The sequence below is a fragment of the Oryza sativa genome, chromosome 11 (assembly GCF_034140825.1).
Source record: "Oryza sativa Japonica Group chromosome 11, ASM3414082v1".
In the NCBI taxonomy this organism is placed as follows: domain Eukaryota; kingdom Viridiplantae; phylum Streptophyta; class Magnoliopsida; order Poales; family Poaceae; genus Oryza; species Oryza sativa.
In genome coordinates, this window is record NC_089045.1 from 26233151 (window position 1) to 26260087 (window position 26937).

At 40.0% G+C, this 26937-nt stretch overlaps 1 protein-coding gene and 1 long non-coding RNA gene across 3 annotated transcripts; both read left to right on the forward strand.

Moving 5' to 3' along the window:
- The first annotated feature begins 13520 nt into the window (after positions 1-13520).
- LOC112936868 (uncharacterized) lies at positions 13521-14111 on the forward strand. Its single transcript, XR_003239289.2, has 2 exons — positions 13521-13670; positions 13804-14111. It is a non-coding gene; the product is annotated as an uncharacterized lncRNA (long non-coding RNA).
- A 4081-nt stretch (positions 14112-18192) lies between these two features.
- LOC4350952 (putative cinnamyl alcohol dehydrogenase 4) lies at positions 18193-26478 on the forward strand. Of its 2 annotated transcripts, none has more exons than XM_026021736.2 (7): positions 18193-18211; positions 21019-21119; positions 21546-21649; positions 22063-22290; positions 25335-25620; positions 25813-25963; positions 26152-26478. In XM_026021736.2, the coding sequence occupies exons 3-7, from the start codon at positions 21615-21617 to the stop codon at positions 26346-26348; spliced, it is 897 nt and encodes a 298-aa protein (XP_025877521.1). In that variant the 5' UTR covers positions 18193-18211; positions 21019-21119; positions 21546-21614; the 3' UTR covers positions 26349-26478. The 2 variants fall into 2 exon arrangements, with proteins under 2 accessions (XP_025877521.1, XP_015615801.1); XM_015760315.3 differs by having other exon boundaries at positions 18198-18211; positions 21536-21649.
- The last annotated feature ends 459 nt before the right edge of the window (positions 26479-26937 follow it).

Sequence of the window (26937 nt, forward strand, 5' to 3'; positions counted from 1 at the left end):
TCTCTCTATATATATGCTCCTCACAACTATATATATACATTTCTTCTTTTTTATGTTCCTCGCAGAAGCATAATGTGCAAGCTTCTAGTGCATATTTGTACTGCAATGAATTGGCATGTGAAAATAAATATCAAGGGTACCTTCAAGTTTACTGGAGTGTGCTAGCTAGCATCTTAAACGGCATGCAGTGGATGTGAGATTAATGTTGCATCTATCTTCGCCATGTGTGTTCCTTTTCTCTTACTGCGACCATTTTGTTTGCTGACAACTATGAAAATTCTATGACTGTTAACTGCTGCATGCCAGCATTTTGTTGCCAATTATATCCTTTTTAACTCAAACGGAGGTGGGCTCTACATTTTTTTTAAAAAATTTACTTTACAAAACTAGCCTACATTAGCCTGGTGTTTGGACAGATGGCGCGGCCGCCCGGCCTATTTAAACCCATCCAAAATTTAGAAGGCTCTAGGTTGTGCATAAATGATACTGTTCCATTGGTTTATGGATGACTAGGTTAGGAGGTGAGACACAAATATGACCACACAACCAATTAATTAAGCTGATGTTACTTTTGGACAAATTGCGGAATACGTCAAGCCAACCTGACATAGTAGAAATGAAGATTAGGAAAAAAAAAGAGTTGGAATGGCTGCAATACACCGCAATTATGTTCTACAGGCTGTTTGGTTCTTAACTATTTTTTTTACAGGGCTGCTTGGTTCTACAGGGCTGTTTGACACACTTTAGATAACTCACTTTAGATAAGAGTGTGGCTTTGACACACTTTTTATGGCCTGCAAATTGTAAGCCACACTTGTGGCAAAATTAGGCAAATGACTGAGTCTACGTTAGCTGTACGCTAACCAATGATCCCTTTGGTCACAATATGTCTCTGAATGTTCTAATAAAAAGAAAATCATTAATGAACACCTGAGACCGGTACAAAATTAAGATGAGGCATGGCAAGACAAAGCGGGCAGTTTTCATAAACCGGATAATTTGGCACTATATATGTGGCCCCAGAACCAGAAGAGTTGGCCCTGCTTTAATTTGGTACAGATGCAATGGACAGATTTGGCCTAGCTATCTAAACTTTGATCGTTATACTAATGGTTGTAATCGAAATTTATGGTGAGGTCATGGAGGAAGAGAGACAACAATTAACTGAATGTCGACGATACGATCGACGATAGGGACATCTCGCGTCGGCCGTGTGATTGATGAAAACAAAACAACAAACACACAGAAATAGGAAAACCCTGTATTTTATTAATCATGATTCATTGACATAAATATTTACAAATACATGAGAGCTCCCGCAGGAGTTCGCCTTTTGCCTTCGCGAGAAATGCTTAATGGAAAGGTATGCTGACTGGAGATTGCGTGCAGTCCGCTGATTCCCGGCGCCTAGCAATGAGACTACCGGTTAATTACATCCACAGGAGCGAGCCTATGGAACACCTGTAGCGCCCGTTCCGTCGTGGCGCCTAGCGGGAAAATTATCTCTTAAAAACCCTAATTGCGAAATTTGTTTCTTCGCTTATTGTCTAGTGTCCGTGCCATCTCAAGATCTCAAATCCCCGATCTATCGTCGAGTTCAATCCCGAATCCAAATCTCTCAAATCAAATCCCTCCGCAAAAGTCTATTTTGCCTCCCCCGGGTTCGATGGGCCGAATCTCTCTCGGCCCATCTCCCCCTCTCTCCCTGGCGCTCTCTCTCTCTCTCTCTCCCTCTCCCCCTCCGCTCCGCCCGCGCGCCGCGCGCGCGTGAGCCGCCCGCGCCGAGCCCCTCCTCCCTCTGCCGTGACGCCCCCGCTCCCCTCCTCCTTTTTCTCAAAGCGGCAAGGAGGCAAGCCCCCTTTTCTCTCCCTCTTTTCCCCTTTTTCCGTCACCGCCGGCGTCATCCTCCTCCCTCCGCCCTGTCGCCGATTTGGACGCGAGCGCCGAGCGCCAGCTCGCGCCTTGACCACCCTAAGTCGGTTCCCAAACCGCCATTGCCGCCCTTAAAGCCCCGGGCGCCCTCCCTCTCTTCTCCTTCCATCGCCTCCACTCCATTGCCGCCGCCCCCGTGCTCTGTTCGCAGTCACCGTTCGTCGTTGCGCGTGTCGGAGGAGCCGGCACGAGCAAGGACGCGGAAGGGGACTCCGGGCGCGCCCTCTCCTTCCTCTTCCCCGGCCCGAGGCCGGAGAGATTACTCCTGCGCCGTCGGCCTCTCGTCACTGCGCCCCGCCCGCACGGAAGTGCCTCCCTCCGTTCTTCCTCCTCGCTCCATCTCCCCCCCTTAGTTTTCAGTGGTAGCACGAGTAGCCTCCCCGTAGCTAGCCGGCGCCGCCCCGACCGTTGCCGTCGCTCGCCGTGTGCTCGCCGCCGTCGCCGCCCGAGCTCCGTAGCACCCGCTCGTCGCCGGCCTCGCTCGGCGTAGCTCCGCCCAATCCGACGCTAGCATCGGATTCCCGTAGCCGCGTAGATGCTCTCGCCGCCGGGAATCGGCCCCTCGTGACCTCGTCGCCGTTTCCCCCTTCTTCCGCCGCCGGATGCCGCCGTCGCAATTCGCCGCCGTCGGGCATCCTCCGGCGAATTCGAGCCGTTGGCTCATCTCCTCTCGTTCTGTGCAGCTACCCGGTGTGCTCGCTTTCGCCTGTATCGCCGTGGTTCGCTCCGCCGCTCGCCGCTGTCGTCCGCCGTCCGTTCCGGCCGGCATCGTCGTCTACCTCCCGCCGGCCCGCGTGGCAGCCACGTAGGCGCCACGTCGGCGCCAGCTCAGCCAAAGACCGGGTCGAGCCGACCCCGGTCAGTCCCTCCCCGTGCGCGCGTTCCACCGCGAGCCGTGAGGCTGCGCGTGGGCCCGCCGCATCCGCGTCCACCGCGCGCGGCGCGCGTGCACCGCGTCCCTCTCCCACCCTAGCGCCGCGCCGCGTGCTCCCTCCGCACGGTGAGCCGAGCCGCTGACAAGCGGGTCCCACCCGGGACCACGCGTGGTGAGCCCGGTCCACCGGCTCTCTCTCTCCTCCCCTCCCGCACGCACGCGCCTTGGGCCGCCTTGGGCCGGCCGGCCCATTTAGCTCGGCCGGACCGCTCCATTTCTCTCGGGCCGCGCCCTAGCCGCCCGAGGAAAAGTCTATTATCCCTCCCTCTTTCCTTTTCTTTTCTTTTCTTTTTCAAAAAGGATTTAATTAAATCCTTTTTCCTTTAGACCAAAAATCCAATAATCTTAGAAATTCAATATCTTCCCAACCGTAAATCCGTTTGACTCCGTTCAACTTCCAAAATTCCTCAAATCTCGAGATCTACCTAATGGCACGCTTAGAGGTCATTAATAGGGCTTTATTTTCGCCGTTTGTTGAGTTGTCCCGTTTCGCGTGTAGTTTCGGAGCCCGAAGACCCGCAGTGCGAGGATTTCGAGGATCAAGCTCCAGATCTCGAGCAAGGCAAGCCACCTTTGAACATCTTGAGCCTATATTTGAATTTAATTATGTTGCTTGAAAAATATTATGCATTGATAGGACTGCACTTAATCTGCTTGTCCCGTCTGCAAGGCAGATTGGCGGACCTACCTAATTTGTTGCATTTGATCCTTCCTTTGTTAATTGTGATACCATGTCCCCTTGTAACCATCTAGTTGCGTCTCGATATTCGTGCACCCTGCGCGAGTATCGACGGACGGCTTCAAACTTAAAATTTTGAGTAACAACTTGGGTAAAACTAGAATTTTACAAAAGACTTGGAAAACCCGACACCTAGGTCGGTGCTTGCGAACTAAATGAATTTCCAAAACCGCGGACCGGGGAACGTACCAGGTGTACGGTTTCCCGCTCTTGCACTTAATGACCGTTTCCTTGGAATTTCATCCAAACATAAGACAAGTACGACCACATGGGTGGAATGGGACACCCCTGGCTGAGTAACTAGCTTATCAGGGGAGCCTTGATGCCGAGAGACATGTGGATTCGCCGGGGTGGTGTCGGGGAGGACCTCTGGGCTTCCTGGCACAGTATGATCTGGGACCTAACCTGTTGTTGGTCTGGGACCCCTCTCGTCGGCATATGATAAACCTGTGTCGGCTTTGGAAATGCCTTGTCATGAAAGCTTGGAGGTCTCCCGACGTGGCTGATCCCCACGGGCTGGGTGATCCGGGTTAGTAATGTCGTGTGGGTAAAGTGTACCCCCTCTGTAGAGGTTAACAAACTGTTCGAACAGCCGTGCCCACGGTCATGGGCGGATGTGAGGTGATTCCTAGCGTAGTTTTGTTTGACTACTGCTTGTGAAATTGCTGTTGTGAAAAGGGGTTCGATGTTTGAAAAAATCTGTAGCTGATGGGATCAGCTAGGCCCGGGTGGCCGTTTGAAAAGTTGTTGGCCCGGGTGGCCGTTGAAAAGCTGTTGGCCGGGTGCCAACCTTGTTTCAATTCTAAAGACTGATACATTGCACATACTCCGACCGGACGAGATGCACTGTCTCATCCGTGTCGTTTGAGAAGCACTCACTTAGTCGTTTTTAGAAAAGGGTTCAAATAAAATCAATTGCTAAAACAACAGCCTCTCCTTGAAGCCTGCATTAAACACTTATTTCCCCTGGCTTGCTGAGTACTCCCGTACTCACCCTTGCTCTATATAAATAATCCCCCCCAGTTGCTGAAGAAGATGAAGCGGATCCTGCTGATGAAGAGTTCTTCCAGGAGCAAGCCGGCTACGATGAGTTTTAGGGTTTCGGCCTAGTTCCCAAGTCGCGCCTGTGATGTTTGGTCCTAGTCCTGGCTTCCGCTTTCCTGTTGTAATGCAGTTGTGAGCTCGGGGTCTGTCCGCAGCCCAACATGACTGTACCTCTACTCTATAATAAAGAGACCTCTGTTGCTGTGATAATCTGTCTTCCTGTGATACCAGCACTGTTTCCTGGGACTGGTATCGAATAACAGGTTAATTTGGAGCGTCACGGGCTAGTTCCGGTCGGTACTAGTTCGGGGCGTGACAAGAAATGGTATCAGAGCCGACTCTCGTGGTTTCACGCAAAGCTATCAGATGTAAGCGGGCCTGGCCTGGGGGAAGGCGGGACGTTACAACACCTCCGATTAAAGTGCGCTTTGTGATCGTCGTCTTCAAAATTATTTGCTCGTCGAAGGTTGAGGTTGGTGCAGAGATTTAATGATAACTGTAATATAGGTGGCTTTGTTTTGCCAAAACCCGGTCACAATTTAATATCACCACGTCCATACATGAGTCAGGTATCATAATAAAGGGGATGACTTTTGCCTCGTCGGTGCCCAGTCATATATGCCGGCCTTTATTAGATGTAGATATATCGTTACTTTTGCCTCGTCGGAACCTAGTAACGTGTATCCGTTCCTATCTGTTTGGACATGTTAATAATATCGTGACACTAGCCTCGTAAATACTCGGCCATAATTTTTATCTTCCAAAGATCACTAATAGCTTCCATACGTGTGCATGGTAGCAAAATATATTTTGTAAAACACCGCTTAGATTGTCCAATCACCAATGAAAGTTGGACATATCTAACGCCGTTGTTATTGGTATCATAGTAACAAATAGATGATCCAATCTCCAATGAGGGTCGGACATCTAGTTTTGAGCATAGAAAATATCAAACAGTATTCGGATAATCCGATCGCCAATGAGGACCGGACCAGCCTTATACCATTGATTGTATAAATGGAGTTTGATGATAACCGTGTTTCGGCTCTCATCGATCTGGCTTTAATCATCGAGATCAAGATAGATTAAAAACACGCAGATGTTCCGATCGCCAATAAGGACCGAACATCTATTGTGTTTAATCTAGAAAATTAATATTTATTCAATGTGCTCACCATCCAGCGCAAATATCCTGAATGGCGGCATGTTGTCGATAAATGAATCGACTTGACGAATAACGCCGGCTGCGGTGTTTATTTTTCTCTGCAGCGGCGCTGGTTTGCTATCACCGGCAGGCTTCGATCTCCTCTCCTGATTTTCCTAATCTACTAAGAGGAATGGGATGAATGAAAATGGTGGTTGGGTGTCTCCTGTGGCGTCGTCAGCGTCCCCCGCTCTAGATGGGTTCTGCTCCTTATATAGACAGCGGCGGCGGCAACGATCTGCCTCATCTGTTCCGAATTCCTAGCGTAAGCCAACAAGATCACGCTTAATTTCCTTGATAAGGCAGCGCATAAGCATGTTAATTAATCTGTTGAGTTGTTCGAGATAAAATCATGTGTACTGATTGGATGATCCTGGAGTTAACGGTGCTAATGACGGTGGGCCTCATGTGTTTTAATCGCCACCGTCAATTTCTGAATTAGAGATAATGACCATACATGCTCATGCAGCAAAGCAAGTAAGGATAGCACTTGCTTATTTCTTTCCTTTTAATAGATCCAATCTTTTGAATCGTACATCGGATTTAAAATCCATTTGAACCATTACTTTCTATTCAAATTATACAACCAACTTTCTAAGGTTTGGTCTAATGGTTCTTGTCCTGCCTCAACTACATAATTCCGTATAAGTTCATGAACGGTGCACGGGTGCAGCGGTAACTACTGTAGGCAGCTCGTTCGGTTCACATGATTTTCAAAACGTAGGAATAGGAAAAACGTAGGAATACTACAGGAATACATGTGCAAACCTATGGATTGAAAAACACAGGAATTTTTCCTATGTTGTTGAGCAAGCCAATCAAAGGATGCAAACATTAGGTTGGAGTGGATTATTTTTTCCTATGCTTTTCCTTCAAAAATGGAGGAATGGAAAACTTTCCTATAGTTTTCCTATGGTGCATTCCTATGAAACGAATGGTAGTTTAAAACCCATTCCTATTCCTATACTTTTTCTTTGCAATTCCTTTGAAACGAATAAGCTGAGATCAGTGTTTCGTCCATGTATATCCAACTGATTCAATATGTCTCCTCGGACAGAGCCTTGCACCCTTAAATTCACACATGAAACTGTTGTGAATTGATACTACATATCCACATGCGCATAGCTTTGCAGCCACTCGCACGATCAGTATGGTTCTGAGTTAGTATATGCATTTAGAGATTTACTAAAATTCTAATGCTGCACACATGGTGCCAATATTAATATTTCTTTATAAAGGTTACTATCAGATTAGATTAATTGAGAGATCAAGAGAGACAAGAGGACATATCCTTCATTTGCCTCTAATTTTTTTTTGGCGGTGATCAATGGACAAATAAATTGTTTCGGTTGGAATTGGGGAGCCGTAATCTCTGTACACACCAGTGCAATGTCATGAGTTACTACCAGGATGGGACAGTTTCCCGAGTGCCTAAAGAAGCAGCTCAAAACACTTGGGATTCTGTTCCGGATGTGTCAGCAATAAGGAATGTTCAGATGGGAGCTCGAGGGCTTTTCCAACTCGTTTTGCCGTGTGTATTTGATGGCAGGTCTCAAGAAGTCCTGAGACTTCCCGTGCGTAGGTTGGGAGGCTCACTGGAATAAAATCAAGGAAAAATTAGAACCATGCCATTATAATTTTACAAAATTTATAAAAACACCCGAGGACGAGATACAGTGCAGCATCGCGGGACGGAAATCTTCCTTTGCGTGTACCTTCTCTTGTCCCATCCTGGTAGTGAGCGACTACTTTTAGATGCATGCCACATAACCAAATTCCTAATACCTTCCATGCCAATGCTACAAAATCGATAGTGTTTAGACACAAGAGATGAGCACTTGAGCAGCGTACATTTCACAGATCTAGTAAAATAGAAGAGAACTAGCTGATGAACCCAAAAAAATGGCAAGTGCGCTCTGTGACCTCCCGTACCTCTTTTATCACACATGGATCTTCGCTTTTATTTGCCACAATTCTCCTAGTTAATTCTCCGCTTCATGTGTAGTACCTTTGTAATAATGGAGGATGTGCATATCTCATACCGTGCAAAAGCCCAGAGTACGTAGTTTTCATTCCCCAAAATTTGTAAAAGCTAATGCGGATGCAAGAGTATTGTGTACATGTGCATAAAATTTGCAGCATTCCATTATGCTAAAAAAAACTTGTTGGGTACAATGTTGGCACACGCTCTAATCTGACTAAATAGAAATTAAACAACGACTACTTTATTTTCCTTAAGTTCTTGGTGTTAGAGTCAGTTACAGTTTAGTACTTGGGGTTATACTATGTATAGAAATAGTGTAAAAGTCCGATTATGTCCTACGATCTCTCTTAAATAGAGATGCACACGGGTTGTAACTGCACATGGGGACTTAGCATCGTGAGAGTGAGCGGATGCTAGGTGTCCAGCCGAGTGTTATTGTAACTCTGATACGCTGTAATTATGCTGGATCGAGGAGGTGGGCATGAAAAAATCGCTATTTTCTTAGACATTTTCAGGCATGCGGGCTGTCCAACCACATGAAAAAAAAGGTTTTGGCCGCATGAAAAAATGGTTTTTTAGTAGTGACCATGCCACGGTGTCATCATTGTGTGAGGATCTTCTTAGGTGTTTCTTTTGCATTTGGTTTCCGATGTGCTATCGGAGCTGGCTATATATCTCTTGTGGTGATTACTTATAGTAGCAAAGTTAAATAATGGACGTTGCTACGCAGTGTGTAGTAGCACCATGGGCTAATCCGGTGACCTCTTCCTTGCCACAAATAGTGTCATGCGCCGTCCTCCTCTTTATCAAAAATAGTACCGCGTGCTATCTTCTGCCTACCGTTTCTTTTTTCCGAAACAACACCATCCTACCATGCATAGTGTTTGTTGGCTCCAGATTACACGTTCATCCTAGAAGGCATGTTTGCATTACCTGTGACCATTGCATGTCTTTTCTTTTCCTTCTTACTCCCTCTATCCCAAAATATAAAGCATAACCACTCAAAACACAAAAACCAAGAAAACATTTAATCATCTTGGTTGGATCACGTTGATGAATGCAAGCAATGTGATTGGGAGGTTTGGTGGTATAAGATTTAAAACAAATCAATTTTATAGGACCAAGAAATGCTAGTTAATATATGCATGTATGTACGCCTTATATTATGAGACATTATTAGAGAAAAGTGGTTGTGCCTTATATTTTGGGATGGAGCGAGTATATAATTTTCTCTTAAATGACTCATCCGATCTATGATCCGATTACACCGTTGTGTTCGTAACAATTAAATATTTATAACAAGATCTCATATTATTATATTTTTGTTAAAAATTACAAATTACTTTCCTAATATATCTAAATTACTTTTAGATTTCATTAAATTACTTCTCACAAATATAAAAGTTAACTCAATAAATCCTAAAAGTAACTTACATATATTATACAATACATATATTATACAAGTAACTTAAAACAAAAGGAAAGTAACTTGTCACAACATCAAAAGTAAATCTATTGTGGGGTAAAAACATAAGTCTATATAGAAATTAAATTTAATCAACATAATAGAGCTAACCAATAAAGTAAATTGTTCACTGAATGTCTAAAAATAATTAGAGTATATATCGGATAAATATAAGAAAAAATTCCATAAGAGGAATAAAAGGCATGCACGTTCACATAATTGGTTGGCACAAACCCATTCTACCACGGCGTAGAATTCTCCCATATGATTTGTTTTATTTTTTTTCAGCCTCATCTTTTCGTTTATGTTTACACTTATCAGTCAAAATTTAAATTTTCAATCTTAAATTTGAAATTGATTTTGGGGTTTTTTTCATCGAACTTTATTTTTCAGCCTTTGCTTTTAAATCGTTTCGAGAACACATATATAAAAGTTTTATTCACAAATTATTTTTCGTTTATAAATATCCCGTTTGGCTTATTCCCTACATAAGCAAAACGATGGGAAGCTTTAATCTCCACTCTGTTCCTTTCTCTCCCGACTCGCGTATATCTTGAATAACGTGTCGAATGCTCATGAAGAATTTAACTTTTACCCTAGAGAACGCGTCGAAGATTCCCTAAGAATTTAACATTTCACCATTTTTTTACTACGACTTCTTTATGATCCAATGGTTGATATTGTATTTCTGTTGCATCCGATGGCTCACGCATCTTGCTTATATGGACTTGCCAGTGGACACTGAGGTCCATATATATACTGATTAATGGAAGTGATTTGAATCCCATCAATGGCTGCAAGTTCTGGATGATACTCACGGACAGGACGACAATACATGATGGACAGGCCCAATCTGCAATCCTCTCATGTGTGGGACTGCACAATAGCGACACCATTGTGTTATTCCCCACACCGGCTAGCATAGCTTGATGACCATGGGCAGGCCATATGTGTTGTAGAGTCGCTGAGATTCCTGATGTTTCTCATGCCTACACATGTAAATGTTGTAGGCATGCGACTGTGGGATGGCAACATATGTAAGAGAAGTGCAATGTTGGTAATGCAACTCTTGCACAATATGTGATGAGAACTTGAAAAGCATGTTATAGTTAAGGAAATTAAAATATATAGCAACTGCTCACGTTACCCTTTCAAAAATCCAAGTTTCGCGTCTACGTACGTACTTATTCAAAGGAGCTTCGTTTAGGCCCTGTTTAGTTCATGAAATAAAAATTTTTGGGTGTTACATCGGATGTTTGACATGATGTTGGAAAGGGTTTTCGATCCAAATAAAAAAACTAATTTCATAACTCGCCTGAAAACTGCGAGATGAATCTTTTAAGCCTAATTAATCCGTCATTAGCACATGTGGGTCACTGTAGCACTTATGGCTAATCATGGACTAATTAGGCTCAAAAGATTCGCCTCGCAATTTACATGTAAATTGTGCAATTAATTTTTTTATTTTATCTATATTTAATGTTCCATGCATGCATGTGTCCATAGATTCGATGTGACGTTTTTGGGAAAAAAATTAGGAACAGCCTTAATTACACACTCACATAATATAGCATTATAGTCCTCGAAAGTTGGGGATGCAAGGCCGCAATTGTATTCAGTACATACTTGAATGACCAGTAAAGATATATGCTATTATGCATGTATCTAGCTATTGCTACATTTTATGGTGTTGTAGGCCCAAAAACTGCAGCTGATCTAAGTCAAAAGATCATGAAAAAACTTCATAATGCCATATTCTAATTTTTTGAATTGTTTGTTCAGCACAGGAGTAGTATTTCACAACCACACATTAATTGGTGCAAAACCATAATGGACCGCATGTTTTTCACAATCCCATGCAAATGGCACATAAATAAGCTATTCACATAGCTTAATTATATTTGACTCTATAAGTGAGTTCACCGGTCAACCCACTTACACTCTTACTATAATGCATGATTAACCTCATACCAGTACAGCATGTTGCACCCTGCCATCCTATCAGTATTTAGCCGGCGAAAAACTAAGAGGTAGCGATTAGCGAAAGGATCGTGGGGTAATTAACTGGAATGCTCGGCCACACCTTTGATCACAGATAGAGGCCGGAGATGTAATACATTTCTATTATCTAAAAAAACACCTTTGATCACAGGGAGGTTATATTCACATTTCTGAAGAGAGAGAGAAGCTTCGATGGTCGAAGCTTGTGCATGATTATACATAGTAGTTGCTAATGTATATACATACACAAGCCATGTGATCGATCAGCAACGGATGTTGATGTGGACTCTAGATGATTAGGTTGATCGATCGATCAGCGCTTGGGCAATTAGGTTGTTAATGCGGACTATGGATGGTTTTTTTTTCTTGGACTCTCATCTCGGATGTTGCGGACGAAAAAATCCACCAAAATTAGGTGAAGACGGACGAAAATCCACCGGAATCCTTACCTATTTTTTAATTAGGTATAGATTATCAGATAAAGGATAATTGGTAATTTTCCTTATGGATTCACCTTAATTGGATGAAATTAGAAAAAAATGACTTTTTTTTGTTTTGAACGTAAGAATTAAATACAACTACGAATCACACGTTAGTTGCAATGAATATATATTAGCAGTTTAGCACATGCAATTAAAACGGCAAAGAAAGTACACTAATTCACCGCTAAATCGGCCTTGTTGTCTTGTCAGGAAAGGTGGAAGAACGTCCGGCCGGTCATAAAACAAGTAATTGATGTCATCCATAAAGTTTATATTGTGCTGCCAGCATACATTTGAGTGCAGCTAGCAGAGCTCAGATTACACACGCCGTGATAGTCAATCGCAAACAAAGACGGCGAGATCAGATTAATAGGTAGAGGTAGATTTTCAGTGCTCGCTTTTTAATTCCAAGAGCTGAGAGCACATACTGTTCTCCAGTCAAGGTTCCTAATGCTTCCCGTGCCAATACAAATGCGACTATACATGTGAATTAATGGTTCGTAAACAAACATGAAATATCATGCAGCTATAGCCATTGTGTGTGATCTGGATATATATTTCTGGTTGTGTTGGGGAGACAAGGTTCCTAACCTTACCTCCCGATACGGAAAATAAAGCACGTGAATATAATAAGATTAATTAAGTATTAGCCTTAAGAAAAACTTAAAAATGGATTAATATGATTTTTTAAAGCAACTTTCATATAGAAAACTTTTATAAAAAATACACCGTTTAGTAATTTGAAAAGCGTGCACGCGAAAAATGAGGAAAGTGAGTTGGGAATGAGGGGAAAAGAACACATCTCTCACTATACATGCACCTCACAACTATACATTTCTTCCTTTTTTTTGTTCCTCACAGAAGCATAATATAAGGTGCAAGCTTCTAGTGCATAATATACTGCAAATATGCAATGAATTGGCATGTGAAAATAAATCTCAAGGGTACCTTCAAGTTTACTGGAGTGTGCTAGCTAGCTAGCATCTTAAACGACATGCAGTGGATGTGAGATTAATGTTAATTGGAGATCTAACTTTGTCATGTGTGATCCTTTTCTCCGATGGCGATCGACCATTTTGTTTGCTGATAACTATGACAATTTCTATGACTGTTAAGTACTGACATGTCAGCATTCTGTTGCCAAATAGTAGTATATATCCTTTTAACTCAAACGGAGGTGAGCCCCTACATTTTTTTTAATTTACTTTATAAAAACTTGCCTACAAAGTTTAGCCCGGCCGCTCGGCCCATTTAAGCCCACCCAAATTTAGAAGGCTAAGGTTGTGTATAAATGATATTGTTCCAATGGTTTATAGATTTTTGTTGGATGGAGTCTAGATTCATTATATTAGAATATGTCACATCTAACCAAAATTTGTTAGGGACAATTTTGTTTTTACCCTCACTTTCATGTCTAATATTGATTTTACCCTACTTTTTAGGGTTTTTGATTTTTTCCCTACTTTTTTGAATCGAAAGAGACGTTTACCCCTGGTTTAAATGGAAGTTGGTGGGACCGGGTTTATGGCAGTAAAAAAAATAGAGAAATAAAGGAAAAATGGTTTTTCGAATTTGTGTTTTACCTTCTTACCCCTTGAAAATATCTAACAGTCTTTTCTTTTCACGCACACAAATCGACTCTTCCCGAATCGTGCGGCGGCAGCCAGGCGGTGGCGACGGCGAGTGGGCTAGGGCGCAGCTCCTCCCGCCGGCGAGCAGGAGAGGGGTAGGCAGCGGCGAGCGGCGGCCAGGCGGCGGGGAGAGGGGTAGGCGGCGGGGAGCGGGCGGCAGCCAGGCGACGGGGAGAGGAGCGTAGGCGGCGTCGAGCTTCCTTGCCGCCGGCATCGAGCTTCCTGCGCACCTCTCTTGCCGCCGACAAAATGGGGTCTTGATCTCTCCCCCGGTTACCCATTTGATTGTTAGCTCGTACTTGATTCCCTACTCCCTAGCAGCTTGATGCCATACACGCGGCTATGCCAGTGATCTTGCTCCTTCTTCCTCTCCCATCTCATCTCCAGGCTCCAGATCGACACCCACTGCAGCCTAACGGCAGCACAGGCTCGCCGCCAACACCGCGTCCATGGGGGCACGGTTAGATGAGACCATGGGGTTGTCAGGGGTATGCGGCCGCACTCGCCGAAAGCCGATTAACATCCCTGATCTCCGTGGAGGATCATTGTTTGGTGAGATTATGAGTTCGTTTGTTTGTGCTCACCAACTGTTTGAGGAAATGCTTCCGAGATTTCGAGTACTATATAGGCACTAAACATATCGATTTTAATGTTGTTGGTACAGATATGGCTCACTATCTGTCCAAATTGTAATCTCCAAATCTGTCATTTAATTTTAAAACATATTCAAAAAATAAATTTTCAAAGTCATATATAAAATAGGGGCAAAAACATAATTAAAGAATAGAGATGGGAGAGGGTATAAATGTCCTTTTGCCCAGTAGTTAACACCGTTAACTTCTCCATCCAAAACAGGGGTAAAAAAATTGTTCAGTTCAAAAAAGTGGGGCAAAAACGAAAACCCTAAAAAATAGGGGTAAAATTAATATTGGATATGAAAGTGAGGGTAGAAACGAAATTGTCCCAATTTGTTATATTTAGGTACAGAGGTCCTAGGTTATTAGGAGGTGAGACACAAATATGACCACAAAACCCAATTAAATAAGTTGATGTGACATTTGGACAAATTTCGGATTAAATCAAGCCAACCTGACATAGTCAGAAATGAAGAGAGGAAAAAAAAAGTTGGCATGGCTGCAATACACCGCAATTATGTTCTACAACTCGACCTCATGCTGCTGTCTGGAGAGAAATCCTGGCAGTCAACGTATACAACCTGTGAAATTTCATCGTCAGGTCAGATCGAAGAAAACGAAAAGGAAAAGATTTCGGTGCCTTCCTTGTATGTTCTTGCTCTGCAGTATGATCGGCTGATCACACGGCTTGTGAGTCTAGAGTGTCTGATGAGTTTAGTGGCGCAGTGTCCAATGGCAATTGCAACCACACACCTCAGAAACCTCCTAGGTACCACAAGAAGGTAGAAGGAGAGACGTAGATCAACCAAAATCCGATATGCCTACCATGCCTAAACGTATGATATCGAGCTAGGTTTGTCATACATGGGAACAGAAGATGAGTAGTAGAGCATAAGTGGACTAGTATCTGCTAGTGGTCAGCATTTCTACATAATTTCCTCTTTTATTGGATGAGCTGAGAGAAGCAAACACTTGCAAAGCAATATATATGGTCAGGGTATCATGTAATAATTTTGCACATGCAAGAGGCTGCACATATGTACATGTGGCCGGTGCAGTAGTAATTCATTGCTTTTAATCGAGTTTGTTCAGCTCGAATGAGAAGGTTCGTTCATATCAGAAACAAACGCTAATATGACCAGGGTCATTGGTGTCAGTTCGTCGATAGAACAGGTAAAAATGAGGCACTTATTAGTGCTAGTTTGTAGTTAAAACCGGCAGTAATTACTCCAACCCAAATTTGAAATTGTAGTACCGACTTATTACTACAATTTGAAATACGGGCATACAGCGCTATGGTGGTACTATTATGTAGTAATGAGCCCAATCAAGAGACCAAATAGATCTCCGAACAAATCCGACCCACTCATGCACTCAACCAATTTAGACCCATTTTATACAGAAATTGGAAAGTTTAGCAAAAGAGTTCGGTCTGCTCGATTGAGCACAGGCGGCCGGCTTTCGTACAGTTGCAACAAATGAATTTATGGCCAACGTACAAGTCAAGGGTGCAGTTCTTTCTTAAAAACAAAACACATTAATTCTAGCCCTCTAAGCACCTCAAAATACTAAGCCAACATATCTTAATATTTACAAACTCACCATAGACGTCTCACTCTCGACGAATATATACATCGCTTACCACTGAAAAATAATTAATCCTAAATGTGAGCCTAAATGTGAGCGTATGTGCTAAGTGAACTTAAATCTTGGTAAGCAGGTTCCACTACCAGGAACCACAATAGCTCAACTAGTGAGCTTTCTTGTGGTGGAACACGCTCAATTGAGCTCAAGTTGTCGACTTGACGGTTGATACGGATAATCGCATTTATAACTAATTAATCTTTTAAATGTATCTGACGTACTAGTCAACAACGACTCATCCATGTGGTGATTTAGTTAATTTTAAGACACTCATGTGAGTATAGTGTATGTGCGTGTATTTATAGATTGAGGTGAGTGTGTGTAGTTGTGCACTATATATTAAGCATCTACATTTGTACTATATTTTTTCTTAAAAAAAATAATATTGGACGGCCGGCCGGCACTACGTACCGAAACTTGTCGTATATACCACTATAAGTTTATCTTTGCCTGCTGATTTCATCAAAAATAATTTTGGGCAGCCAGTCCACGCTATCAGTATCAGGAGTTCTCATATAGTGCCGCTTAGCATATTCATGAAAACGATCCGTCGGTTTATATATCTTTCTCTGCTGATCTCACCAAAAATAATATTACGGCTGGCGGCCGGCCGGCACCACCAAAACTTGTTGTTTTATGATCGTCGTACCACTAGTCAGTTTTTCTCTGCCTGCTGATATCATCAAAATAGAGAAGGACCCGTAAAATTGCTCCATCAAAATATATAGTTTCGGACAGCCGGCTGGCAACATATATACGACACCAAATTGTCCCGCGCGCGTTGCTTGGAAACTACTATCCTTATCTGCGTGATGATTTCATCAAAATTACTCTCCTCGTAAAAAAAACCTAAAAGAAAAATATGATTCTTTCTAGTATAACAAATCTATATAGCCATTTGTCTAAATTCAATGTGACCCTGCTAAGCAAAGTTTTTTTTATGGAGGGGTATTAGTTAATGGAGAACTGACCAGTGATTTAGCCGACGCTATTAGTTAGGCCGGGTTCAGTTCTCAACTTTTTCTTTAAACTTCTAATTTTTTCATTACATTAAAATTTTCGTACACACATAAACTTTCAACAATTTTCAACTTTTAATTTTTAGTCAAACTTTCAATTTTGACGTGGAACCAAACACACCCTTAATGCAAATACTTTTCGGTTAAAAAACGACAGACGAGCCACGTGGCCCACGTCACCGGTCACATCACTTGCTCGCACCGTTCCAGGCCTTTCTTTTCCGAAATTTTGACAAAATATCTCTTTTACAAAACTTATTTAATTTGAAGAATAAACGATAACAAAATTTAATTATAGAAATAAATCTTTTGTTCAGCACAATTAAACCTCGATGACGCTGAGTTATAACGTTTTATCTGAGATGACGCAGAGTTACCTAATCATCAAGCTCAGTGCCAAGGTAACCACCAAACTTAGCTCCTTGGCACTGAGCTCTCTTCACTGAATAAAATGAAGTGCATATTATTTCTTTGGAGAAGCGACTCTAGTTCAGTCATTGCATCTTTTTGTGTTTTTTTTCCTCTTGATCTCATCTGTGAAATTATTTTATTTTGATTTTTTTAAAAAAATGAGATTTCTAATTTGTTTTATTTTGAATATAAAAAATATGAAAAGAGGTACGTAGTGTACTTTATGTTCTTTTCATATTTTTTTAAGTTCTTTTCATTCTCTTACTCTCATCTCTAAATTTGTTTTATTTTGAATTATTTTTAAAACATGACATTTGTAAATTTGTTTTATTTTGAATTTAAAACTATGAAAAGAAGTACACGTATGTTCTTTTTATTTTTTAAAAATTTCTTTTCATACGAAAGAACACTATTATATGTTCTCTTCATTCATCAAGGACATCAATTTATATATATTCGTATAATAATATATAATTTAATTTTCCAAATCACCATATAATATACTTTCTTTCATTTTTAAAATACAGAATAATTGAATTTACAAATAAAAAAATACTCATCTATTACAAAGATATTAGGAGAGTAAGAGAGAATAATAAACCTAAAAACATGCTTGGTCATTGACAGCCCCGATCACCATGCACTTTGTTTTATTCGGTGGAGCGAGTTCTGGCTTTCGAGGATTTGGTAAATTTACGTCACTTCGGACATGGGCTGTCGAACGATGTACTATCTCTGTCCTAAAATACATGTCATTCTAAATTGTTTACCATATACTAAAGTTAAGAGAAAAAGACTATAATACCCCTTAATAGCTAATGTATAGTTAGATGTGAGATGGTGGTTGGGGGTAGAAAGAGAAGAAATTTAAATTAGAAATGGTTGATGTGATAAGTAGTACTTTCGAGTGATAAAGACAACTTTTGAATACTAGATAGATAATTTTTATGGGACGGAGGAAGTAAGTAGTCCCTTAATTTTAGCAATTCTTTTATTTTAATATCACGGTAATTTTGCCGGCATTATATAACGAAGACCGCTCGGGGTCTTCTTCCATCCCCGGCTCTCGATCGGGAGGCGAAGAAGGTGAGCACTCCGCTAGCTGTTTCTCCCCCTGAACCTCTGTTTCTTCCCCTTCCTCGCCTACATGCCTTTGCATCCTCTGCTCCCCGATATATGCTACGAGTAATTAATATTCTTCTGGCTTGTTGCGCCATATCGTCGCCTCCTCTTGGCTACCTCCCAGGATTATCCATCATGCATTTGCATGTGAGTTGTTCGTGGAATCTGTTGCCGGCCGTGTAGAGATCTCGATGCATGCTAGCTTTGGGGAAATAGTAGTGCAGTACTGCACCTGCACGCAGTACAATATACTCCCTCCGTTTCAAAATATTTGACACCGTTGACTTTTTAGCACATGTTTAACCGTTCGTCTTATTAAAAAAATTTGTGAAATATATAAAACTATATATGTAAATAAAAGTATATTTAACAATGAATCAAATGATATAAAAAGAATTAATAATTACTTAAATTTTTTGAATAAGACGAATGGTCAAACACGTATTTAAAAAGTCAACGGTGTCAAATATTTTAAAACGGAAGGAGTATGATCTTTTTGTTCTTGGAGAAACCATGTTTTATTAGGAATTGGGCCTTGTACAGTTTATAGCTATTAAGGCCTGGTTTAGTTCCCAACTTTTGCTTCAAACTTCTAACTTTTCAATCACATCAAAACTTTTCTACACATACAAACTTTCAACTTTTTCATCACATTAATTGTTTCAATTTTAGTCAAACTTCTAATTTGGCATGAACTAAACACACCCTAATACAAACCGTACCAAATATTGGTGAGAGCTTAAATTTGGCCATTTTTAAATGTTTGGTAGGGTTGAAGCGTTCTTTTTTTCTTACAAGGAAAACATTTGGTTTGTTAACCGACTGAAAACATTTTTTTTTTGTCAAGGTTGCTTCGGCTAGTGTTTTGGTTTGACACCAACTATTAGTCGGTCAAAGTTAAGTAATGTGCCTGTTCCTATAAAAAAATCTGGCACAAATAGTATATGTTTCTGTTCTTGTTCATATATGTACTAGTTCTATATAATAAAAAAGAAAGCCCATATGAGTGTTGCATCAATATGGGTGTGTTTAGTTCACGATCAAAATTGAAAGTTTGATTGGAATTGAAACGATGTGACGGAAAAGTTGGAAGTTTATGTATGTAGGAAAGTTTTGATGTGATGTAAAATTGAAAGTTTGAAGAAAAAGTTGGGAACTAAACCAGACCTATGTCGGTTTTTACTGTGAAACGGTCGACTTGGGCATCCAATATATGCTGGTTTACGATAAAAACCAGTACATATGATGCCGCAACTCATATATATGTGTTTGTTTTACCAATTTTATTAATATGAAGTCGGTTCAAAGACTATCTTTATATATTAAAATTGTAGAATTTCACGAGATCTAAAACTTTATAATTGTTGGCCTTTTCTTTTGAGATAGTTTACATGTCCAAAAATATATCATAATTTCACATATCTATTTGGACAAGGAACTGTTAAAAATTTCCAAACTACCCGGATCGAAATAAGATCTATATAAAAGTTCTAGTTGACAACTTTTTTTTTGAGCTCATCTGTGTGGTGTGGAGTATACGTTACAAGTTTCAGATGGAGTAGTTCAAAGAGAAGCATCTATTACTTATTACTTAGGCCTTGTTTAGTTCGCGAAATAAAAATTTTTTGGTGTCATATCGAACGTTTGACTAGATATTGGAAGGGGTTTTCGGACACGAATGAAAAAACTAATTTCATAACTCGCTGGGAAACCGCGAGACAATTTTTTTAGCCTAATTAATGTGTCATTAGCACATGTGGGTTACTGTAGCACTTATGGCTAGTCATGGACTAATTAGGCTCAAAAAATTCGTCTCATGATTTCCTCTCTAACTGTGCAATTATTTTTTCCATTTTATCTATATTTAATACTCCATACATGCATGTGTTCAAAGATTCGATTCGATGTTTTAGGAAAAAAAAATTGGGAACTAAACAAAGCCTAAGGCGACATGAAGGGTTTGATAGGTGACATGCATTTTGACAAGCCTACGCGTGGAGAGAGAGGTCCCATGTTTGAATCTTATGAACCGTTCATATTTTACATGAAAAAACACGAAACAGTGTATAAATGCAAGTAAAATATGAAATATTTTTCTAATTTAACAAGAACTAGCACCTATGAATCCTCGTAGGTGCGTGTGCCAGTTCTAGAACTGACACAAATAAACATGGCTTATCGGTGTGGATAATTTGATGCTAGTTTGATTCCAAGCTCCATTGCATCTCTCACACGCTGTCCCCAGTTTCATAGGCTTTGTGGTGGTGCTCGATTGGATAATTCTTCTGCATAACTAGCCAGTGGAGTTGTGCATTCGCGCAACTTTAACCCGGAATATATGAGCCTATTTATTTTATATATAAGAACAACAACTAAAATCACTATTGATACTATGTTCAACCGGTGACTAGCCTGGAGCTTCTTCTTATGCTTCATCTGTTCTTCTACATTGTTATCTACTATCTGTTTATATGGTTTTCTACTTCCTTTATTTGATGGCCCACATTTGTTTTTCTTGTTTTGCTTTTTTCTCAATTGGATAGTCCATATTTTGTTGCCTATGAACCAATGAGGTGCTTTGAAATCATTTCGCTTTCACTACTTTAGATGTGTCGATATGGATGGATGGGTCCTCTGCATATCCTAATCCTCCCGGCTCTAGATTTGTATAGCAGTTGATGACTGATGAACTTCTTTTACGCCATATTCCAGTGTTCATATAAGTTTCTAACTTTCTATGGATATGATGGTGTTTTAATTTCTAACGGCAGGGTATGAGTGACATGGCTGCTGAATGTGGGAGTGGCAACTGTGATGCTTGGGCAGCGAGAGATCCTTCCGGAATCCTCTCCCCGTACAAATTCAACCGCAGGTGAATGATCACATAACATTCCATTGAGATTTTGTAACGAAAAATGTCAACTTTGAAACATGAATGTCTTTCTAGCATTGTTAAGAGATCTTCCTAGTCTCCAGTGCTCTCTCATATAAGCAAAATGAACTATATATCCAGCCACTTAAATCATGGCCAATTTCACTTTTCGGCTAGTTGCATTCATAGTTGGAATGTGAGTGTCAGCTTGCCAAGTTAGTTGTGTCGATTTTTGTTCTTGCCAGCTCGACAAACTGGATCACAAAATCGATAGTTTTTTATTGAATGCCGTGAAAAACGAGTGGACAAAATATTTAAATGTCTACACAGACTTACTGGATTAAGATTGCAAAATTAATTAGTTGATTCATATTTTACTGCATGTTCTAGTTGATCGATAACCTGATTGATTTCAGGGAAGTACAGAGTGAAGATGTTTCTTTGAGGATCACACACTGTGGAGTATGTTATGCTGATGTCATTTGGACACGGAATATGTTCAACGATTCGATATACCCTTTGGTTCCTGGGTAAGATCGATTGTCAGATCAATTTACCATACTTGAGATTTCAGAACAGCGGGGAAAATGATAAGCTCCAGTCTTTCTGTGTTACGGATCATAATTAAATTGCTAGCTAGCTAGCTACTCCCTCCCGTATTCTAATGTGACTTTTCAACTAACGTTGACCATTCGTTTTATTCAAAAATTTTATGCAAATATGAAAATATTTATGTCATGCTTAAAAAACATTTGATGACGAATCAAGTCATAATAAAATAAATGATAATTATATAAATTTTTTGAATAAGACGAATGGTCAAACGTTGGATAAAAATTCAACGGCGTCATACATTAAAATATGGAGGTAGTAGTACTTTTGTTTGATGCAAAGATAAATGTTTACCCCCTAAATCGGGTGTCTTAACATTCAATTTGAGTAGGCACGAGATAGCTGGAGTTGTAACTGAGGTTGGTGCAGACGTCAAGGGGTTCAAAGTGGGCGACCATGTAGGTGTTGGCGTATATGTGAATTCATGTCAGGACTGCGAGAACTGCAATAGCTCTCTGGAGAACCACTGCTCGAAATGTGTCGTCACTTACAACAGTGTTGATTCAGACGGGACCGTAACAAAGGGTGGATATTCCAGTCATATACTAGTGCATCAAAGGTACTCTGCTTTCTTGTTAATTTTCTGACATAACAAACCGACCAAAAAGTACTCCCTCCATTTCAAGTTATAATATGTTTTAACTTTAGTCGAAGTTAAAATGTTTTTAAGTTTGACTAAGTTTACAGATAAATATAGTAATATTTATAATACTAAATTAGTTTCATCAAATCAATAATTGAATATATTTTTATAATAAATTTGTCTTGGGTTGAAAATGCTACTACCTTTTTTATAAACTTGGTCAAACTTAAAGCCATTTGACTTTAACCAAAATCAAAACATATTATAACCTGAAACGGACGGAGTAATAATTATATTAGTTATATAGACATAAATCTTATAAATAATGTGGATTATATATCCATGGGTAGGGGTGAAAATGGTATGGAAATTTCTCGACCGTACCGATACCGTTTCCGCAAAACTAATATAATAATAATAATTTTACCGATGTTACCGTTTTCAAAATTTAGTTTTTTTAATTTCTGTCAGCGTGGCATTGAAGTTGGCACTAAATAGATGAATTCATAAATATGGAAATTTCCCGACCGTTTCTGTTCGTTTTCCAAAAAAATAATAAAATAATGTACTGTTTCCGACCATTTCCGACCGTTTTCATCCCTATCCATGGGGGAGTACTGGGTTCGTACCCACTGAACACGTATCTTAATACTAAATGACAGGTTTTAAACTGAAATGTACTACCTCCGTCCCAAAATAAGTGCAGCCGTGGATATCCGTGTCCAATGTACTATTCATATTTTATCATCTAATAACTATAAAAATACTAATCATAAAAAAAATTTAAATAAAACGAACAGTCAAACGTTTAACATGAAGAATACAAAACTACATTTATTTTAGGACGGAGAGAGTAATAAACAAGGTACGAAAGTGTCAAATATGGAGTTATAATTCTATATGGGTATGGATCATAAAGAATTCTCCATATATATATATTACTCCCTCCGGTCCATAATAAACAAGGTACGAAAGTGTCAAATATGGAGTTATAATTCTATTATATGGGTATGTATCATAAAGAATTCTCCATATATATATATTACTCCCTCCGGTCTAAAATATAGCAATTTTTAGGTAGATATGATATATAATAGTACTACGAATCTAGATAAAAGGTTGTTATACTTTGGAATAGAGGAAGTAGGAAATATGGGGATGCAGTTACGGATTGAACACATCTGATTGAACATTAAAACTCAAGCACCCGACATACTCTGAGTTGCTGCGCTCTAATCATATCCGCGTGCACGCATTTACTCTTTTCGCTGAGTTTGGCTGCAACATACGTACTCCCTCCGTCTAAAAAAAGACAAACCATTAGTTTCTGTCTTATATAATTGTTTTTTATAATTAGTATTTTCATTGTTGTTAGATAATAAAACATGATTAATACTTTATACGTGACTTATCTTTTTAATTTTTTTTAAATAAGACGGACGTTGGACACAAAAATTCAGGATTTTTTTCTTGACGGAGGGAGTACTGGTCACTGTATTCTGTTGAATGCAAGCCCGTCTCCTGCTCTCTTCTCTAACAACACTTTAGCAAAACTTTAAAAATACTTTTTTATAAATTATTTATCTAATTTGATTCGATTACATAATTGTATATGTATATACATGATTATATTTATAATTGAAATATTTTTATGTCATATATGAAACATCGAGTACTTCTAATTAAAATATTTTTATATCATATATAAAACATCGAGTTGTAGTTGCTAAAAGAGTACAAAATACTTGATGGAACTGTTGGCAACTTTTCGTGATAAGTTGACAAGCACGATCGCAACACCTAAACGCCTGGCGGTGATCCTAGAGTCGCCAACTACCTCGATCTAGCAAAAGCTAAATCAAGATGGGTTTTGATAACTAAATCGGCTAGCGGAGCCGATTCTAAATAACTACCCGTCTCGTGGGCAAAATAGAAGGTTTTCAGGACAAATCTACAAAGAGGTGTCGCACTCTCGCAGCGGCGGCGTACGATTTACAGCGCAAATCGACAAAGATGGACGAACTAAAGCAAAAACTAAAAGCAATATGAAAAACGATTCGATTGATTGATTGTAGATTGATTAGTTACAATTGAACCGACCATGTCCCTTATATAGGGGTTGGTCCTGCCCTCTACAGACCCTCCTCCACGTCCAACTCGGGATAGAATCCAAAGGAAACCCGAAACATGCCTTCCCGAGTAAGGAAACTTTGAGACCCGACGAAATACACTCGGACTCGGACCCTGCTGGTCAGACCGGCCACATACCGGCGGTCTGACCGGCCAACACATGGCGGTCAGACCGACCCACTCGAAAGAAACCGGCAGACTTCCAAACTCTGGCAATTTTTTCTATTTTACTCTTAGATGCCAAATTTGGGTGTAAACAGGAACATCAAAGAACACCATTGCACTTACAATATTTACAAATGAATTAGAGAAATATCATAAATATTTTGTTAAAACATCCCAGCAACGCCGTGTGCAATGACTCACTTTTCATTTTCACAAACATTTACAAATGATTCAACCCCTAAATAAAATTTTGGGTTATTTTACCAGCTAAACTATTTGACACGACTCACTTTACTCCCCAGTGGTATTTGTCCTTTTCATTTCATTTTATATAAGTCGTATTTTGAGTTGAAACTTTGTATAGCCGTAGATGACATCATATACTATGTTACAAAATATTTTTAAAAAATTTATACTATGGTTTGCTTGTAGGTTTAAATAAGTTTCAGGTGCTTTCAACATATGCAAACAGTGATTAAAATCCAAAAAAAAAGTTTGAGATGTAAGGTGCAATGTTATCTTTATCTCACAAATTTGAACTTAAAATGTCTGTTATAAAAGAGAAAATGGTCTGTCATTACTTCTGTATTATGTTGATTACAATTACCATATAATTAAGTAATCTTGGGACTACGAATGTTTGTATTAGCTGCCCTTCTATCTACTGATGTGAAAAACATTGTAATTAAGCTAATTGCATCTTCTTTGTTTCATTGACATGGCAGGTACTGCTTTAAAATACCTGCTGACTACCCTTTGTCAAAGGCAGCACCACTGCTTTGTGCGGGAATTACCGTATATACTCCAATGATACGACATAACATGAACCAACCAGGGAAGTCACTTGGCGTCATTGGACTAGGTGGGTTGGGTCACATGGCAGTAAAATTTGGGAAAGCCTTTGGACTCAAAGTGACAGTTTTTAGTACAAGTGAATCAAAGAGAGAAGAAGCTATCAACCTTCTTGGTGCAGATAATTTTGTGATATCATCAGATGAAAATCAGATGGAGGTACATTGTAAAAATATTTTTTGCTCCATTGTGTAGAATTATTTTGCTACTCCTATATATGAGCATGCCGATCATAAGTTGTTTTATTGGCAAATGTCATTTGGAAAATATGGTGCTAATAACTTCTTCTTGTCTTCTCATTCCTCTTGCAACAAACTAAATGTGCTTATGACAAATTAATCATTGTTGCAGTCACTGAAAAGTTCCCTTCACTTCATTATTGATACTGCATCTGGTGATCACCAGTTCGATCCTTATCTCTCGCTTCTGAAAGTTGGTGGTGTAATGGTGCTACTTAGCTTCCCAAGTGAAATCAAAGTTCATCCTGAAAACCTTAATCTCGGTAATGCATATTTCTCATACCAATATATATATATATATATATATATATATATATCTCTATATATATATATATATATATGTGTGTGTGTGTGTGTGTGTGTGTGTGTGTGTGTGTGTGTGTGGTGTGTGTGTCTGACAGAATGGGGAGAAAATTAATGGATTAATTACAAGTAATCTGAACTTACGCAGCTGCGCGGAGCTTAGCTGGTAGTGTAACAGGGGGTACAAAGGATATCCAGGAGATGATAAACTTCTGTGCTGCAAACAATGTTTACCCAGATATAGAGATGATCAAGATAGACTACGTCAACGAGGCTCTTCAGAGGCTCATCAACCGGGATGTGAGATTCCGCTTTGTAATCGACATCGAGAACTCTTTCAAGTAGTATATCTTCGCCGTATACGGTATCAGAAGTAACGATCGAAGTTTGTGACATAATAATAAATCGAACTACATAATATTGAGACTTGATCAAGGGACAGCTCCAGAATAAAATGTTCCATATTAAGAGAAAATTTGGTTCTGTTTTTAGTTATTTTTAATCCCAATATTTTTCATATCCGCTCTTTTTTCCTGTTTGGATTGCATCAAGACTAGAAAACTAGGCGTGGCTTTGCCACGCCATTACGGTGAATGGCCTAGTGTTCTTAGCAGAGTGGCCTAAACTCGGGAATTTCATTTTAAAAATACTCCAATATCTTGTGTTCATTAAAATGCTCCAAAATGGTAAGTAGACTGCCAACATGATTACGACAAATATAACCATATAAGTCAACATTGAGGCACAAAGAATAATTTCATATGAATTGCAGATCATTTCATAGAAATTGTCTGTCGCCATGCCAACTCGATAAAACCACAGCCCAGTCATTCTCATCCTCATCCATCGGATTCATCTGAGCAATCCTGTGTCCATTTTGGGAACAAAATACATCCGGTCCTGGTATAGAGTGCACGTCATATCGATATAGGTG